Genomic DNA, 20,874 nt, shown 5'->3' with positions numbered 1-20,874 from the left:
TATTAACATCCTAATACCATTCGATAGGTAATTAAAAATTGCATTTCCTGGTAAGTTGAAAAATATGGGTTGTATTTAAATTAATCAAGTTAGAGCCACTTAAAGTTCTAATTTGATTAGTTTAAATTTGTGAACACCCTGTATAACATGGTAAGTTTATTATCATTGGGATATACAATATTATATCTTGTTACACTTCACCATAAATCACGCTTACATAACTTAAATACTTCTAAACTATTTGACACGTGCAAATTAGATTATATTTTGATTAAATTCATATTATTTAAAAAACCTTAAGATTTAGGTGTTATAAATGTTATTAAAACAGACACTTATTTTATTCAGCGAATCCAAAAATGCTATAATATACAGGACATTCCATTTAAAAAAACGCAATTTTGATATCTTTAGAGCTTTTGGGACACCCTGTACATTACAAAAATGTTTTTAAAATGTGCGCTCTGTAGGCGTCGGACAATTCGTAAAATAATACTTTGTAAAAATCAAACGGTTTAGCCGCGAACTTCCGTGCCGTTTAGCGTGAATAACCCTGTATACAGTAGTGGTTCGCTAGGATGGTCGACGGTTTTCAAACAACCACTGAAACCTTACTGCTTGGAATATATAAATTATTGTGATTTAATCGGGTTCACTATTAAATTTTTTAAAATTCCATAAATTGTACACACCCATTTATCTATCAGTTTTTTTGTGTCATGTCATGCGATATTCTACAAGAAGTTTACAGCCGGTAATTGAAACTAGATTAGTCGCAGTTGTGGACATTTTCTTGTATCAATTGTGCAATCTGTGTTAGCATTATAATAATATAGATCTTACCCGCTCTTAATCGGCCGTCTTCTGCGGCTTGTCCATTGACCATGATAGTTTTGATGAAAATGCCTAATGCGCCTTTTGGAGAGTCTCGTCCGCCTACAATAGTGAATCCAAGCGATTTTTTTCCAACCCCTTTTTCAAGTGTAACTGTATGAAATGTGCAGACACTGGACGCGGGCCTTCGTGGCAAAGTGCAAAAATTCGAAGCTGAAGTTGACTCAGAAAACACTGGCTCTGAGGACTGGGGACTGGGAGGCGGAGACGAACTATCATTTTTCGAGGACGATGAGCTTTTCCTCAGCATTCTCGTATAGCTTCCATGAATCGAGTTTTTTTGAAAATGACGCTTATTTAAAGGGCTTGGACTGGCCGCCGGATGCCCAGCTACGGAATGTCTGTTGAATTCGAAGTCCACCGATGTTTCCTTCATGCACCGAATGATAACCATTTCAATAATCTGATCGTTGGTGTTCAATATTTGCTTCGCTTCAGTGATCGTCAATCCAGAAAGCGCAGTTCCATTCACGCTCAGGATCTCATCTCCTTCTTGTAGTGTCGCCTCCCTTGAAACATATTAATTGCTTGCATGGAATTAACTGTACAACACGTTCTGCGCGCTCAAATCGATTTGATTTTAACTGGATTTTTTGTTTTTATTTTTTAGCTCTTATTACGTAATAATAAAAATGTTAATCATCGGTTTTTTACGTTCAGTCAGCTTGAATATCATTCAGTTCAACTGATTTATTTAATAGCTGCTTTTTGCATTAGGCAAGAAACCATTCCATTGTTGATTATTAGATGTTGATGAATCATTATTTAAAAGTGAGGCGCAACTCGATATTTCTGCTTAATCGGGATGAGCTTTTTATTAGTTGGGTTTTTGTTAAATTTTGCAAACCTATTGCGTAAAGTCGTAAAGCTGCAACTTTATTATGAAACGAAAACGTGTCGAAAATCTGATATTTTGGCAATTAGAAGACTTGATTGTTTTAAACTTAATTAAAAGTTTGAGAAAAGCCACAATAACAGATTTGAAAATGTTTGAATAATAAAGGCAGAGTATCCCGGAAACCGAAGAAAATCGACGTTGCACCGTTAGCTGTGCAATAGAAGAAGAAAAACTAATTACACTGTTGCATCCCGTGAATTATCATTTAAATAACTAATTAATTATTATGCGATGATTAGTTTTGCGTGAGTATTTCAGTTACGTAAGTACACCATACCGCAGAACATCCTTCCTTCAGATAGAAGACAAACACTTTTAATTATTTTATTAATTAAATGATGACACCACACAATGCAGCAGTGCTTACACAAGCAGTTTCATTAGTGTTAATACGCGGGAGAGAGATTTGATTGAGTGAGATTAGATCAAATTTGAATTGAATCTGTCTGAATATCTCGAAAAACACATACGATATGAAAAAATATTTTTTGTTGAAAAAATTACACACTATTTGCATTAAATGTGCGGGCTGAGGCTCGGAAAGGTACAAAAATATTAATTAGCAATAATACTGACAGTCACTGTATAAATTGCTTATCTCATCAATTTCTTGTTTACTTTCTAGACGATCATGCATTTCCAATTCTGTTAATAACACTTTGTTTGGTTTACCACAAATTAATATTAAATGAAAAACGTGTGCAGTCAGCGATACGGGCACGTTATAAAAAAAAGAGAAAACCACGGTGATCTTGAAGAATCAATGTTAATTTGAAATATTCTCATTTTAAAATAAGTGGTTTGGTATTGAGATATGTTAATGGGACACGCATATAGTTAAGTGCAAATCAAAAGTTGGATTAATTAAATTAAAATCTAACCTTGAAGCCAAACTCTGATGTACGATTTTGCCAACCAAGTAGCCTTGGGAGATCTGTTTGCTTCTCGTTATGAAGATTCCTAGCTCTTCATCAGGATATTTCTTGTTGAATTTAACGATTGCAACATTTTTGCTGTAGTTCGCCGAAAAAATGCTGTCAGTGGAATTAATTTTTCTTTGTAAACCGGTGGAATAACTTCGGCTTAATCCTTCATTGGTTGAATTGGATATGGCCCCATCAATATCGATGTCTTTAATTTCTGTAATATGCAATGGAGATTGCGAGGTAAACGATCCCTCGAAATTGGACGCGAATGAATCATTGACTAAAATCCCACTGTCGGAATCCTCATTATCGCCTAACAGTAAGTGATCTTCTTCATCATTTGTATTGACGTCATGGTAGATTAACGTGTTAGTTTGTCTAAAAGTTTCCAGATCCGGTAGGGCGCCATACGAAAAGCTGCGCTTTTTCACTATTTTTTTCCTCGCATTTTGCCCATCGGCATCGGCGTTTTTGTACAATTTAGTAAACAGACGACTTTTTGAGTTCTGCAAGTACTTTTCTGACATTGCGCGAAGTTTGGCCGTAAAACATGAAGATCTAGGGGCACTATCACAAGGGGCATTATCACTATTATTGTTGCTATTATCAATATTTTCACTAAGGCTAGATTTTACATCTTTGGAGCACGATGGGTCAATTATCGTACTTGCGGAGGCAGTTTCCAATGAGAAACCGTCATTATTTACAGTAGATGCGTTTGAATTTGAGCGAAAACACGACAGTCTGGTGTGTTTAACTCTATCAAGCAAAGGATTTCTCTTCTCAGGGTTGCAGTTAAACGCACAACTAGAACTACTGAATCGCGGTTGACTTTTATGTCTTCGTTTTTCAGACTTTTCCAAAATCACTACACTATCTTCTACACTGTAAAAATTCGTATCGCTTTTGTTGTAATGTCTTCTAGCCCAGGATGATGGCGTCATGTCTGAAACAAGACAAATGTTTAAAGAAGCTGAAAAAGGGAAAATTAATTTGCAATTACACACCAATTCTTGACCGGTGTCTAGGAGATTGTTTAGACGAAGAAATGATTTCCATATCCAGAGGGACATTTTCCACCTTTTCAGGCCTGCTATTGAACACGAAAGCATCTGGCGAGTCTGAGGTTCTCAATGGTGATAAACTGAGCAGGCGAGGGGATTGATCTTGTTTGCGAAACCACCTCATATTTCTGTAACAGATTAACAAAAAAAAACAATTATGTTATGACAATATACATATTACATATTTTTTGGTGCATTTTCAGCCCGCCCATGTGTTTCAACATGCAACTGTGTTGAATAATATCATTAGTGGTTAAAGAATGACTTGCTGCTAAAAATAAGCCTTTCTCAACTTTGTTTTTTCAATATTTTTTAAGTATACCAGGCCTGATCACTACTTAATCCTTGCTTGCTTACCATGTTAGATCCAATTATTATAAATCTAAAGGTAAATATGTGGCAGAGTGCTTCTGAGATTTGTTTGAAATATACCACGCAATAATAAGCAAAAGTCACATGTTCCTTTCAGTTGGTTAAACTGTCTTCATAAATCTATCAACTGGATCTAAGCGCGCAATGAGTCCGTATACCATCTACTTAACTAAATTGGACATATTTTATTTGTAGAAAACGTGTACATTAAAATATACAAAACGAAAACTGCAGAATATTATAAACTGCGGGTTTTCTCTACCGCTACCACATTCGTCATGCTACAATTAACCCAGATTGACATCTTTAGGAAAATTATTGACAAACTAACACAGTTTTCTCTTGCTAATTATTTACAGGCTTCACCAATCATGGTCAATAATTATAGCAATTCAATTTATTGTTAGACACACAAACACAGTTAGAAATTTATCTTTAAACGTGGGCATTAGAAGCGTAATTAATAGATAAAGCAACAGTGAATATGTTATTCGGGAGTTTTACTCTACTTCTTGTGGCACGTCCCGATCCAAATTTAATCAAGAACCTAAAGCCGTAAATCATTTAAAACACCTCGTTAACCAGGCGCCAAAATGCAGTAAAAACGTTAAGTCACCTGATAATTTATTATTAATTAAAGTTGTAGGTAAATATGCCGGTTTTTAAAACCGTTCTGTTTGTACACCCATGGGTTTTTTCGCTGATAGAGAGATAAGGCTGATGTCCATACCAATTATTTTAATATACTTTTGCTGAAGTGCCCATCTACAAGGTATTAAATTAAGTTCTGGGCTGCCTAGTAATTATTTCCAGTGATATTAAGGAAACTTATATTAACCTGTTTCTAGCGAGCGAATTCCTTATTACTAGCACCAAATTACTTCTGGGAATATCAAGCAATGCTGATTGACAGATTTTATTGATACCTATTATTTTGGCTTAAGTTACCAAGAGGAAGACCCAGGGATTTTCATTCAATTCAACCAAAGTTTGAGCAATTCTAAGAAGGCGCAGTTCAAAAGAACCGTCTTTAATTACCCTTCTTTATGAACACTAAATAAAGCTCGACTGTTATTCTTTGGTGTGATAAACTTTGTTTGTAGTTTTTATGTAATTATACTCATTGCGTTATCAGGCAATAAGAATGAAAAGCTTCTTGAAATAACTTCTTTACACCGGGTCGATATACCCAAAGGCCATTAGCATCCTTGACTCTTATTATTAGCAGATATTTTAATTAAATACATTTATATGACTAGCTTTGTTATGGCTTGATATATTTTTCCTATATACTGTTATTGCCAGCTCAATCATTTAATTGTGTTAAGGGTCAACAATCCTCTTCGGTTGTAATGTCGTTTAAATAAATCTTCAAATCTTCTGGGAAATCGACTGAATTTTTTCCTCTTTTCATCTTCAGCAAGTGTAAACTCGAAGGGGCTGCCAAATTAAATATTAATTATTAGTTTGATATTTTTCCGTGCTTTGTGTTTCTAACCGGTCTGAAAAATTGGGTTAACATAACACTTGCAACCAGACGATTAACAGTTTCAAGGGTAGAACAACTGTGAAATGTGCCGAAAGCCAAATATAATAAGTACCCGGGTAATTGAAATTGTGGTTCAAAGATTGGAAAAAAGTTAATCGAGTGTTGCTGTAACTAGATGTGAGCTTGTTGCATGATTTGAACTTTTTCATCATTTGCGCTACGAGCTTGTAAAAATTTAATACACAATATGGTTTGAACGAAACATACTAAGTGGGTGAAAAGTACAACGTTGCCTTTAAATAATCCAGTAGATATTATTATTAATTAAGACGAACTTAAAACATAACTGAGTCGAGTACTTTGTTGAAAATTATTTATTTATCACCTGACGCGCATTTCTTCGGAGGAAACGAATTTTATTGTGTGTTGTTGAAGGTTCCAACCCAAAGCGACTTAAGCCATTTTGAGCAAAACCAATTTGAATGTCATTTAAGAAACAAATCAGTTCTGAAGAGATATCATCGACTAAATGATTAATCCCTTCTCTGGTTGCAGTTCTGGTTGATTTGCTTCAGAATAGCAACGATTAAGTAAATAAGATGGATTATCGTGTATTCGTAGAAGGCAATTTACGTTACAAGTCGGTCAAGTTACTGAATCGTTAAATGGCATATTAAGATTTGCAGGTGTACATACATTCCACACAATGCACTCTATCCGAGGCAGCAAATTTTTCGACCATTATTTTAATTTTAATTAAACCGGTGATGCGCAAAGTCAAATGGGCGGCTAATTACCTTTAGTATACGTTAAACTCGTTTTGTAGACCAGAAAACACCGTTAATCACATTTTGTAGTTTTTAATGCAATTATTAAAGTGTAGCACCAAGTTATGGGCTTTTATATTATACTAAACACGTTCTTTACATCTACAGTCATACGGTATCTGATGGCTACACTGCATAGACATGATAGCATTTCTGGTGAATATAAATTGAAACTATTGCAGTGACAAACCAATTGAATTGATTAATTTATGAACTCACCAGAGTTCCAAGATCAGCTTTTCATTTTACGGATCGCATATAAAAATCGGACCAACATAAATCTGATCTCAAGTGCAGTATAACAAATTTAAACTGTAATTTAAATCTACCAACTATAATAAATTCAAAATTTTTTACATTCCTTAACATTTACACACATTAACATTCTGGAAATACCATGCGGCAGTTCTGGGCTTCTTGGTATACTAGGAATTTTTAAAACATAATAAATATGCCAAAATCCGCTGGCCGGGAGATAGATAAAGAGATCGCGCTTTTGAAACTACAGACCAATTAAATGAGCCATTTTCTTCATTTTTTTCACTTCTGCAATTGCGTCCCTAATGTCCACGACCTGTTATCTGCAAAAATATCTTTTTGGTTTTCACGTTCCTGTATGTTTTCTTAGAGGTCGCTATCTTCTGGAAATATTTGAAATTCCAAGAACTAAGCAAGTGCTCAAAAGGCCCGCCTTTAATTATTATTCTCTTATAAATATTACTCATGGGTTATGCATATTAAACATATACGTTTTATCATTAAGCCCCTCATTTTGATAAATCCTCACTATATTAATGGTAATGATCATAGTAAGTAGACTAATTTGTACTGATACTTTATAGTTAAATTGACTTATTAATGGTGCTATAAATTAATATAATTGCACTGGTTTCGGTATTATCAGTTGGCGGATTATTTTTTAATCCTTTTTATATTTTTTTCTCTGTCCTGAGCGAACATTAATCAAATCTACATCATAATGCATGATTTAAGCAGGGATTAAAATCTGGCTGTTATAGACATTTTTATCTGACACGTATATACGCATATTTTGCGTCAGAACTGCGGTCAGTTGAACAAAAAATATTCTAATTAGGATTTATAGTCACTTTTTCACTTAAGTCTTAATATTTGCTACAAAAGAACGTCAAAGCATACAAAACATGGTAAACATCACCATAATTAAGCATGTAACTGTAAAAACATGGCTTTCAGCTAACTAGACCCAAATTTTCTTCTCAAACCTCTTTTACATGTTTGCTCCACTGCAATTATAACCGTTCAAGAGCTCAACCACAAGGTAAATCTACTTCTCTACGTGTTTTCCATCAAATTGAAAATGTTTTGTACTAATTATGCGACTATTCCGAGCACTTAATTCTTCCATTGTGGGTTGCACAATTCTTGAAATAACTAACTCCATTTTGAGATTATTTGTTCCTACTGCGGCTTGTCTCCAGTTGACTAATTACACTTAAGTTATACTCCGGAAGCCTAGTCCGTTGAATAGCGTCAATTTAAGATGAAAGATGATACCGTTATTAAAAACGAAAAAAGAAGAGCTCAGGCAACATATTGCAGACTGAGTGTGGTTTACTGCACAAAAAGGCACATCGTGCTGCCAGCTCAATGGGAATCAACAGTGTTTCAACTTCCAACAACCTTTATTATATATGTTTAACAGTTGCAGACATTTTTTTGAAATTTCGATTGCGTATTATGATGTTGGGTAATTCTTTTCATTCCAACTCTAAAACTCTGTAGACTTTACCTACAAGTAAAAAGCCAATCAAGTCCAGCAGGGGTTCCATTTGATTGGCTAATCAATTGAGATTACTTCAGATTAAGCTAAGATTTCAAATTATCCATCATTCATTAGGTAAGTTATTATTTCTGATGATTATCCATTCCCAATTATGAATTACCTAATTAGTGTCTCATTTCCTGCTCATAATTATGATGGCAAATTAAGCTATTAGCAACTTCTTTGTCTTTTAAACTTTACATAGTAACTTGATGCATGGTTACGCCGGTAATTGAAGCGGGTGCAAAATGTATTGATCTACAAATACATTTTTAGTTATTTTTAGATGGATTTGATTAGATTTTTATGACGGGAGCTCTAATGTTCTATGGTCAAGTTGCACACATTCTTACACCGGTTTTCGACAAAGATTCAATTGAATCCATGAATTAATCTTGCAAAGCCACATTTTTTCAAACGAATATTTCATTTCGAACCATTTTAAGGGTCAAATGGGAAATGAAATGTATTATTCAATGAATCTATTAATTAGTTTACATTCTTTATTGTTAACCTACATTGTACGTTTCATGTCAGTTACTCCACTGATGCATACATAAAATTGACATTCCAATTAGGCCATAATTAGATGTTCATATTTAAATTGAATGGTATGGTGTACGTTCTACGATTTTTTTCTTATTTACTGTAGAGTAGTTTTAGCTGAATATAGGTTTAAAGAGACGCATGTACGTATTTTCTTCATAAAATACAGTTATATAATGAGAAGGTACTTATCAAATATGTATATAGTTTCAATCACTTTCTGTGGCATGTGTTCTAATCAGTGGCTTTGGTGAGTATCTTCAGGCGTGTTTTATTCAATTATGGTCTTTTGACAATGAAACAAAAACGATTTTCTGTCTAGCGGCATAATAATTACAGGTTTTAATTTTTTATTTGTTAGACGCTTTTAAATATCCATTGCCAAACAAAACAGTTTTCCGTTCATAGTCCGGACGGAAACAATAACAAACGGCTTATTAATTTAGTTATGTAGGTATGCTAACCCACACAGACTTTGTAAGTGTGTCGACTAATATGTATTTACTTTTAATGAAGGCTAAATACCATGTTTTGTTTCATTTGCGATTAGCCATTACAAATGAATTCATACAGTCTATACTGGTTATAAATAATTGAATTTAATTCAGATTACGGAGATTGAAAGCAATCCCTGACAAAGTCAGGTTGCACAGCTGAGTTCCGCAGTTAAAATGCAAAATGCAAAAATTCCATTTTAATTTCAAGGGACTTCCTCGTGTCTTCATAACTTATGCATGCAAATATAGTCAAGAAAGGTCACCAAATGGTTTCTTAAAATCCTTATAAGTGGCCTCATGTATGTAATTAGTGAACAAGTATGTCAAATAACTTATTGAAAGAACCGGGCATTCTGTAATAAAAATATTATATAAGACAAAAATGTCTGTATGTATCATCAATGCATTTCACGAACTTTCAAAATTGCCATTTTAAAGCCTTCACAGAATTAAACAGAGAATTTGTATGCTGATCGTAATCGTATTCGATGCATGATCAAATCAAACTCAGGGTTTTCACATTTGGATAAACACTGAATAATAAAACGGAACCAAAACTCTAGTCTGACTCATTGAACCAGAAATTGTCACATAGAGAGACAACTGTATGACTTGACTAACGGATACCCTTATCAAGAAAACATTTTAAGTTTAAAAGCTTAATAAGTTTTTTACAAACTTAATAAGTTTCTTAGCCTTGCAAATTCTGCACCTGCACTAGTAGGTAATGAGTGGCCGAAAAAGGTTGATGGGTTGCTTTGAAGAACCAAATGTTGGTTCTCCTTAGCTGACGTATTTATTTAGAAATTTTCGAGTCATTCCAATATTATCATAAATAGCCTGAAGACACTATGACTCAACTGAACAATTCATAAGCAGATGAAATCAGCTTTCTACGAGTAAGTAGCAAAACAAAGAAGCTACTCTACTACTAGGTATTTTCAAGGGATTTGTTGTATTCAATGTACAAATAGCCAGTTGTGTGCCTGTGATTACTACAAATACAAATTCCCAGTTTAAGTTATTTGCAACAAATCAGCCAAATCGGCTTTAAACATCTCAAAATCTAATAAATATCGTTTTGAGTAGGATTTTATACAGCTACTGGATTCTGATATTAAATAATGCTCCTACGTAATATAGGAAGGCTTGAGAAGAACTTGCTTCTCATGTTAACAATGAACCAAATAATCTTTTGTTGCTAAAATCAGCTGCTCGAATGAGAACATGATTATTTAACTTAATTAAATTCGCATTGTTTGATATTTTCAATAAAAATGTTAACTTTGCTGACTTCATAGCTGTTTCAGTTACAAAGCTGCGAGTCGAAATTCTAATAATATATTTTTGGTATGTAGTAAAATACACATTACAAGGTGTTTGATGATTTATAGCAAGCATTAAAAATTAATTAACATAAATTACTGAATACATAAAGCCATCGACAGAAATTTTCCATATTTGGATTTATTGCCTCTAGGTTTCTCCTAGTTTTCTATGCACCAGCAAGTGAGATAAATGAAATGAAAACTTATTGAATATCCGCATCTGATCACTACAAAAAATATGCTCCGATGAAGAGCCATGATTCATGTTTGAAATTATACAAAATCATCATCCTTTGTTTGCCATTGTCATCAAACTTTGGGCAATAAAAATAACATCGTTGTTCAGATACAATGTGTGCAAAAATGGGCATAAATTACTTCTAAAATCCAGACAGTCGCGTTTCAAATTAACAGTAAAAATAAAAATAAACATGCATATCTTGTGGCCAGTGAACTGTCATGAACGTCCTTCATGCTAAACACAAAGGTTGGCTTTTCAATTTGTACTAGGAATGAATGATAACCAAATGCAAATTCTAAATTCATCGCGGTTTGTGAAAGTTTCAGAAAGGTTAAAACGGGTTATAAATGGGTGTAAGTAGGTATGCATTGATCATTATTTACAATACATTTTCACTAAAATCTTACTTTCTTGCATTGCAAATAATGGAGAAATGGTCAATTTGTCTTGAGTTTGAAGCTGTTGGAATAAGACACTTGTTTCAATAAAAATAAAAATGTACCTACGTAAAAACTATCAGTTTTAGCGAACAATCCAACATAATAGTAATAGGAATTCTCATCTCGGAAAGTATGTTAATCTATTTATTATTCACAATGATCAATAGTTTTGGTGTTTGATCTGAATAATGACGAAATTCAAGGCCTTATCTACCTGTCGTTGAAATAGAATGAAAGGCGTGACTCCAAAAAGCAACAAACCGCGTTTTGCAACATTAATACAGACACTCCCTTGGAGCTGAAAGGAATAATTAGTTATTACAAATTTCTCACGTGGTGGCTACCACTTTCGCGCAAAAACGCTTAACTGCCATGAAATTGTTTAAACGTGAAAATGCCTTTTAATTGATTTACCTAATGACTGTATGAAGTTGCTTTGAATATATAATAATCAATATACATATAGTATGAAAAGCTTGAGGGGATTGTCTGAATTCCTCGCGTAAATCCAAGGCTAACGAACAAGTACTAATAAGATACAAAGTAATGCTTGACTTTGAAATCACGGTTTATCGTTTGCAAAGTATATACTTTCTTTGCAAAATCAAAATACCTTTGATATCAACTAGGTATTCCATACTAAGTTGCAAACCATACAGGTTCCTACTCCATTAATATACAATTTCATGTGATTAAGTGAAACTGGAAATTAATGCCTATAAGTCCAGTTCTATGGGTCCTTATCGAAAACGCATTAACAATCATTCATGCTACTTGCGTAATATGTGAAAGCGAGGTTAACGAGTATTTTTATCGACTGCTTCTGTATAGATAGTATTCTTAGGTAAAACTGCAATTAAACCCATCTAAATAACCGGTCTTTGGAAGAGCACACATTCGTTATTCCCTTTTATCCTCGGCTAAATAGCCCAATGATAAGTCCATAAATCTCGTTTTGGTCACCCATTAATTTATACCATATCATTACGCAACAGAGGAAAAAGGCACAGAAACCCAAAAGATTATAGGGCCCGGCACACTAAACAACTACCACATTCCGATTGCAAATGCCTCAAGATATGAAAGCGAAATTTTCTGCCTTTGCACAACACTTCGGAACGTGATATCTGCCTATAGTAATGTATAGACGCTGCATTCATTATACAACATTTATTTAAATAATTAATGATACATACAAATATATTGCAGAATAATGGCAACTTGTTATCAAGGCTGCCAAATGACTCAAGAAGCTGTGGAGCCACTCACAGACCCATGGGAAAAAGTAAAGTTTAATAAATTGAAAAAAAAATCAAATTAGTGCGATTTTGAACTCTATTGAACCATTTCTATAAATGCATTTTTTCTATGCCCAGAGTTTACTTGATCCAACCATACAACTGCAAAATCAACTACTAAAATAAGCAATCACACAACAAGTTGTTAGAGCAAAAACTCTAATGCTGAAGGAATAGCGACTGTTTAATGAGGACCTGAAAACATGAGGATTAACCTAAAAAGACTACTTTTATATTTGCAACATAATTAGTTAGCTAACTAGTGAGGAATCCGCTCATTAGATTTAAACATGTTTTCCACCGAGATTGCGTTGTTAGAAGGAAAGCACCAAGGAGACGAGTACAAGGAAAGAGCATTAAAACTTATCTCAAATTTGCTAAATGACTTGGTAAATATTGTGGCATTTTACTTGCACCTTTTAACTAACTATTTCCGGGGGAGTGAGAGGATTATAAAAATCCTGGTTTAGGTTTGACTGGAAAAGGCTGTTTGATGTTTGCTGGATTTCAAAAAGTAGTTCAAAACTCGCATTTAATAATTAACCTTTGGTATACTAAAAACATAGTTTACGTGACCAGTTTTAAATATTTTCGAAGCCGAACAGTTGTTTTTGAAATGCCAATAACAGGTTTGCGAAAGAAGGTTTATGGTTTTTCGCTGTGTATCAACTAAATTAAAATTTACTGTTTCTTGATTCGCATCTGCGCCAATTATTGTACAATAGAACGGCGAATATAATTGCTCCTAGTTTGTCCACGATGTAATTAAAATGCGACAGAAAAAGATCTGAATATCTCGCAATCTCGAGTATTCCGATAATTTTTACCGTTAGTTAAAGACATTACGAGAAGTTAACAAAGTTCTTCTTACAACAATAATATTTGTGCTAATGGTCATCTTGTCAGGCTGTTGACTTTAGTCTCTTTTATTTCCACGGCTTATTACATGGCCAGTCAATGTAAAAAACACTGTTTAAAGTTCTGGAATGCAATTGAATACCATTCAACATTTAATTCCTATATTTATTTGTCTGCTTCTAAGAACGTCTTGTAAATCGCTCAAAGGCTATTTTATTTCAACATGTATCAGCTAAATGTATACCTGTATATTTCAGAAATGGCAAAAAAGGAGTATTTATATATTGAAAATTTAGGACGTCAATGGTAGCTTGCCTTGAGTGGAAAGAGCTCGTCATTGTTTGGAATGCGGTTTAATATACTCCCAAACCAAACTTAATTGGTTATCCTAGTTTTTATTCAATTTGGACAAGATTTATGGATTAGCAGGGTGGTTAATTCAGTCCAGATGATATTAAATAATCTAGAGCAATTTTTCTTGTTAATTAATCGCTAGATATTTCTATTTGTTGCACGCACAAAAAAATATTAATTTCTTAGATTGTAAATTGCACGTTTTAACAGTTTTTCTCTTACAGTTCCGCGCTGTCGATTTTGCTAATTCACTCTCATGCACTTTGGTAATAGCAATAATGAATTTTGCAATTAATAACATTGTTATGACATTCAATAACACTGGGTTAAGTGTACTTATATAGGTTTCTCTCACAAGATTGCATTTATTTTAAACACCATTGTTTTTGTTTGGGCATATTCGCTCAATTTTTTGCGCAATTAATGCATTTTAATTACGGTTCGCAACTTTCATCCACACATGCGAAGAAGCTGCCAATATTTACGAAAAACTAACATGGAATGACTTTGGATAGTCACAGCTGGAAATTTCTATCAACCATTCGACCTTAGAAAATCGGCGTTAGGAATCCAATGACAATCGCCTACTAGAACATTTCACTTCAACTTTTATCAATATAAGTTTCGGATGTTTCTACATACAATGATTTGCTTTTAATGAGCTGCTTCGGCAAGCAATATGTTTTCATGATGTTTCCCGTTCCCATTAAACCTTCTCATCTGATGTCCAATCGACATTTTTACATACACCTAGAACCAACGTCAGAATTATCCCCATATTATCCATAAGTACCTGAGCAAATGACGATCAGCATAAATAATTTCCATGGTAAGAACGGCAGGTGATTCTATCTATGTTCAGTTGGTACCATTCTTTTATGCTTGGTGTCCGTTGTGGGATCAAAAATATGAATTCTATGAATTTTAAGCAAAAATTATTCTTTTCATTTTTCCTCAATCCTCAACAGTCTATGAAATATCGGGGTATGAGTAGCTGCTAACGAGCGAATTAAGAACTCACAACTAACAGTGAAAAAAATCCAAGAAAAATACCCAAATTGTCGTTTTCTTAATAGACTTGTGAAGAAGTTGTACGAAGAAGCAATGCTGCAAATTTTAGAAATTACCTGGGAAATTATCCGGGTATAAGACGAATTTCTGGGCAAAATAACACATCCATGCACAATACATTGCACGAAAATGAACTGCACTCCTATCGTTACTAACAAGTTCTTCTTCTGGATCTTCCGCGAGTGTGAATGGTGGAAAGATCGATTGGATAGTTTTTCAATTCAACTCATTTTCAGTAACATGTGGACTGGAGTAATTGACAATGAAGTCGAAACTGGTGAGCTTTTCGGGATTTTGGACCGCCGTAGAATTTCGAAATCGAATATTTCGCAAGCACCAGCACCTTCAGAGGTGGTTGTTGCGCCGAGCAAACCGCAAAAGTCGGGAAGAAATTCTATTGCACGATGGCCTAAAAACCCGAAAACCCCCCAGTTTCCAGGAATAACCGCAAAAGTCTGTCTCCTTTGGAAATAGTAAAGATCACACACAATTTCGTCTGGTCTTAGTCCCGTAGTCCCATTGCTTGGCCACTGCGCTATCCAGACCTCAACCCGTTTGACTTTTTGAATATTATTTGATTTATTGCGTATGAATGAAATATAAAAGAATACCACACAGGTGGCAATAAAAAATGGCATTATACCTGCAACTGTTGTATGATATTAAAAGAACAGTTAAGCCTAAAATATGATTTTTATTTCTCGCTGCATTGTTTAATGCGATATTGGCGAATTAATAATTTTTATTGCTTCTGATAAGTATTAACTACCAATAAAGGGGCATTAAAACGATCAAAATTTACAGCAATTTACAGTTGAGAAGTAGTAAATGGGAGGCATAGGCGATATTTTATAAACAATTGCACCACATAACGGATCTACTTCACGTGAAAATGCAGTCATTAATATTATGGTAGAATAGGTGTCTAAAACCGTTTTACTTTGTTTTCATTCATTTATCTACTTAAGTAAACATTACTGATAATAATATGACTGCCATTGTTCCGTCTTCCGAAGTATATATATACTCCGTTCTTCTGACGCTTGAAATAGAATTAAATTTGCAATGGAAAAGCACGTTTCGAAAAATGGCTAACAAGGAAATGTAATAAAATAGTTTTCTGTCAAGCTGTTAGAGATAACTATATTACGAGGAGTATATATTGGAAAATAATGTAAATGTTAAAGTTGAAATTAGAAAGGAGTCAACCTCATGTGGGCAGAGTGTGAATCCTAAATCCCACATTGACCAGTAAAATAAAATAACTTTTCACAGTTCTTGCGGTTTAATAATACTACACAAGTACTTGACCACGTTAGTACATAGGTAAGAAAATTATTTCAATGTATTAACGACTGATTTAAAGCAATTTTAATACACCTATAACCATAAACAGGATATCGAATATCGACCAATTAAATGGAAAAAAGACGTTAGAAACAGATAATTTATTTCAGTGGATGCATTCTCAGTCCCATTTACCATGCATTAACCAAATGAAATGGCTTTTAGTTCATTTCCGAACATCGTTATTTTAATAACAGTAATAAAAACATATTTTATCAAGACGATTTTAGTTGATTATAGAACCAGGTAATTATTATCCTCTCGGAGAGAAATGAGGGATTGTAGGTACCCATTATTGTATGGCTGGTATCAAGGATGCAATTTCAGTAAATCAACACTTAATGCTCAAATATTTTGCAAAATCGCTTCAAATCATTATTGCACCATTTACATTGGCAGAGCTTGGAAACGGAAGTGCATCCTTTGCAACATGATTTATCTGGTTTACACCAAGGGAAGACTATTAATAATACCTGATTCTTTACCATAGGAAATTATTGGTGAATGGAGATAAGCTCCAAAGTGCACCATATATTAGACTGAGTCAAACTAGCAATATCTATTAGAGAGCGTTAATAGCGAGCTCGAATTGCGACTCATAAGGAAAATTATTAAATTCCACGTCCGGTTGCGACAATGCCATTTCATTAATATAAATTTAGAACAGAATTGGTTTGGAGTCTCAATAGACGACATTTTCTACTAATTTGCTATTGGGAAAGAGGCAAATATTTTCTGTAAATTAGCGGGCTGTTGGCAAGGTGATGGCATCAGGGGCAATTTGCAATTTATTTAACACGGTATATTGCAAAACTTCCAAATTTAATCTTAAAAAATCGCGCTCTCTCAAAATTAGCGCTCAATCGCACCATTAGCAGTCTTCCGCTCAGGAATGCGTACTCAAACAAGTTTCACTGATGAAATAGACGTTTCTAAACAACTTACTTGATTTTATAGAAGACAATATCGCATGTTTCCGACTATCGTTCTGGTGCTAATCACTCAATAAATCCGGTGATTATTTTCCAAGCGCGTAAAAATAAAAACAATTCAAAATCCAGTTTACACAGCGCGGGTTAACGCGAGTAGTACTAAAGGCATTTAAACTAGCGATGTCACTGCCCTATACTCGTAGTAAAGGATCGCACCAAAAGAATAATAGTACCATCAGTACCATCAGTACCATACGTCCATGTCACCATCGTACCGCGTACTGTTTACTACTGTTTGCCGGCATTTGCTTTTACTCATATCGCCGAGCTAGCTCCAAGTAGTCCAAGTACCCTTACCATCTCGTTTTCAACCAATCTCTATTATTGGCAGAATGTTTCTTTTAATGTTCTTGCCTCTTAATGAGCTTCATTTCGACAGCAGCGGCTTGTTCATTCTATGTGCATTTGTCATCAGAAATTGATTTAGTTTTAATTTTAGCGCTATTAAACGCGCAAATCCATTGGGAAGTTCTTTATGGTTGAGGAGTGCGTTTTTGGCAAATAAAAAGATCCCTCATGATCAATTCATAATAAATGGCGTGAGGAAGTGCGGCGTTTTCAAAGTCCCTAAAAATAAAGTTCAATAGAAATCAACTGAAAAATAAACCAAGTGTTTGAAAATTTCCGCGTTTGCAAAGTGTTTCATTATCGAAAAAGTTTAGAAAACCCTGCTGTACAGAATGGTCTATGAATGGATACAGAAATAGCCAGCGATTTTTTATAGCAGACACAAGATTTTGAAGATAACGTCGGTTAAAAATCGTAAGTGCTCAAAGCCCGTTAAAGTCATCCTAAAATGTTCGCTTTTTTCGGATCTGAAGCTTCCAGCGTGTTTTCACATTATGATCTTTCCAAATCAAAATTAATTCCTTTGTTTCAGTCATTTATTGTCTCTATTTATCAATTAAAATACGTTTCGGTGTATTATATATATATATTTTAATTGATAAATCGAGACAATAAATGACTGAAACCCAGGAATTATTTTTGATTTGGAATTGAAACACAGTCAGGAAAGTATGTACAATTATGATCTTTGTGATCAAAATGATGGAGAATTGCAGGAATTTTGAGAAAATTTTAATTAAAAACAAATCGACCTCTACCCTGTATACAATTTTCGGGAAAAAAAGTCACCTGCGTATTTTTTCAGGTCTATGAATTGTTTCCAACCTAAGAAGCTTTCCAATGTGCACATATAAAGTGTCTGGAGCAGATATCGGTTAAAAGTCGTGAACGCTCAAAAACGGCATGAAATGGGGTAAAAATGTCGCTTATTTTGCACCTAAGGCTTATATGGTCATTTTCAACGCGCTTGTTGAATTCTTGACTTTTGGGGAGAATTGATATTTTTTCAGAAAAAAAAAATTATTAAATTTTGGGTAAAAATCAGAATCTCACATGCGTGTTTTTTTAGCTCAATGGATTGTTTCCAACCTACATTCCCATTTTTTTTACAAACTTCTTGTAAACAACAAGAAGTTTGTAAAAAAATTCCCAATGTGCATGTATAGCTCTATCATAAGAAAGATATCTGAAAAAGCGCTTAAAATGAGCAAACAAAAAGTAAAGCGTTTTCGCGGCTCGTTTCTCCGCTTCCCTAAGAAGAAAAAAATTAATATTTTTGAAAGAAATTGCGGACGGTGAAATCCCCTTTATCCAGAACATAAAAAGGGATTATATAAAAGCGAAATACCGAATTTCTGAGATCTTCGGAAAATCTGTTAAATTTCGCGGTTAAACGAGATCATAGACGCGATTAGGTCAGACAATAGAGAATTTTTGCGTAGTGCCGCCATCTCGTATGAATTTTTGTTGGCCACAAATGCGCTGTTTATGTTTCTTATTTTTGATAATTGGTCAATAAAACCAAATTTAATAATTAATTTTTTTCTCTAGATCTAATGGCGTCGAGAGCACTTCGGAACGCGCTTCAATCTAAAGTCAGTTACACACTGCAAACTTTTTACGACTTATAACACAGTAAATCGTCAACCACTTATTTGTACATTATACTCACAAAAAATACACGTTCCAAGTATTGAAAGTTCAATTTTGGTATTCTTTCATAAGTTCAATTCTAACAAAGTTTGGCTGTTTGGTGTTAGTAACGAGATGTAGATGGCGATGGCACTTGGACAAAGAAAAAAGGCATTTTTTTGCTTATGACGCCAGAGAAGCAACTAATTATTATTAATTTGCTAATTTTTTTAGAGAGAACACGGATTTTCAGCACCTTAAGCATATAAAAAGGAAAAAATGACAAAACCCTCAATTCCTAGAACTTAGTTGGAGATTGAAACACGTTTGGCCATCAACAAATAGCTCCAAAAATTATCAAATAATGTTTACAGTGCCACAATAAATTAAACAACCTTTAAGTGTACAATTAACCGTACAGTTTAATTTATTGCTTTGAGTGATTGTGAATAAGTCGATAGTGTAAAACCGGCATAATGCTGTCAATTCATTTTGACATCTAGGTTATAGTGGGCATGGTGTGTGTATAGCTTGGTGCGAATTAGGCCATTCGTGGGCCAGTGTGAGCATATATTTTAGGCAGTGTTTTTACCGATTTTCTCGTTTGTGCGGGAAAGTATGTGATTTTGCGTTGGCGCAAACGCTCGTTGTAGTGTAATAACTTTAATTCGTTCTGATAAAAGTGAAATCAACCCAACTCTACTGTCAAAATGGGTTCTGAAAAAGAAAAAATGGATAGAGTGGTGGATGTACTGCGGTTTATTGACCTGATGGTTAGACAAATGTGCCGAAGGGCTCATTATGATCATCTAACAAGAACCAAAGCTAGTAAAGAGGATAAAGATAGTATATATTCCATTGACCATTTGAAGAAAGTTTATGACAAACCTCGAGAATCTATTTATCATTTAATTAAGGTATTTCATGGGCCAATCTTCCCCTATTACAAAATCAATAACGCAATTTGGTAATTATACAGGTGATCAGGCCCTCGCATACGCGGTTAGCAATCTGGTCACCTTATAGAACATCCCTTTTTCAAAAACTTTTCTTTATGGACTTTTTTTTCACTTTGCCTGTGCATCGAAATGCATATTATGGGTATTTTGATAAATTAAAAACGACCAAAGCATAGTTCTCATCAGCGAATTTTCTGAAAAAAATCGACGATTTGGCAGGTGTCGGAAAAGGTTGAAATTATTGCAACTTTTTCCGATAATACGGAAATTCGGAGGAATTTTATAGGTTATCTAAATTCATTTTCATTGAATAATCTTCAATCTTTTCACTCAATGTCCAGTTTTCAAGAATGGATACCTGCATAATATTATAATTACAATTTACAATATAGATTGAGAGTATGTGTGCGCCATTTATATGCAATTAATATATAATACAGTTGAGTCCGGATATAACGAACTTGAAAAACGAACTAAAACTGGTTCGTTATATCCAGAGTTAGCTATAAGCGAATAATAATACAAAAACACGTGATGTATTTTATTTCGTTATTTTTACATACAGTAGTAGAAGTTAGTAGGTATGACTAAAAAGAACAGAAAAAGATAAACAGAACACAATTTGAAATCTTCTTCACAAAGTCTGTAATTTTTGTTTGTACATTTCTGCTGCAAAAATAGATGCTATT

At 34.1% G+C, this 20,874-nt stretch overlaps 2 protein-coding genes across 2 annotated transcripts in view; one reads left to right on the top strand and one right to left on the bottom strand.

The window, feature by feature from the left end:
* The window catches only part of LOC109541139, a 20,036-nt gene extending 2,541 nt beyond the window's left edge, over positions 1 to 17,495 (bottom strand). The window contains exons 1-4 of the mRNA XM_019909897.2: positions 17,200 to 17,495; positions 3,726 to 3,910; positions 2,674 to 3,664; positions 844 to 1,403 (exon numbers count right to left, since the gene is read on the bottom strand). Coding sequence (XP_019765456.1) covers positions 844 to 1,403; positions 2,674 to 3,664; positions 3,726 to 3,906 — 1,732 coding nt within the window. The 5' untranslated portion in view covers positions 3,907 to 3,910; positions 17,200 to 17,495. The remainder of the gene's footprint in view (positions 1 to 843; positions 1,404 to 2,673; positions 3,665 to 3,725; positions 3,911 to 17,199) is intronic.
* A 2,216-nt stretch (positions 17,496 to 19,711) lies between these two features.
* Positions 19,712 to 20,874, top strand: part of LOC109540953 — a 7,846-nt gene continuing 6,683 nt past the window's right edge. Inside the window, exon 1 of the mRNA XM_019909531.2 lies at positions 19,712 to 20,143. Within this exon, the coding sequence (XP_019765090.2) occupies positions 19,937 to 20,143 (207 nt within the window). The 5' untranslated portion in view covers positions 19,712 to 19,936. The remainder of the gene's footprint in view (positions 20,144 to 20,874) is intronic.

This window comes from Dendroctonus ponderosae, unplaced genomic scaffold (genome assembly GCF_020466585.1).
Source record: "Dendroctonus ponderosae isolate FM_Combo_2020 unplaced genomic scaffold, Dpon_F_20191213v2 Dpon_F_20191213_1, whole genome shotgun sequence".
NCBI classification, from domain to species: Eukaryota; Metazoa; Arthropoda; class Insecta; order Coleoptera; family Curculionidae; genus Dendroctonus; species Dendroctonus ponderosae.
Note: the sequence above shows the minus strand (reverse complement) of the source record. Positions and strands in the feature narration are given on the sequence as shown.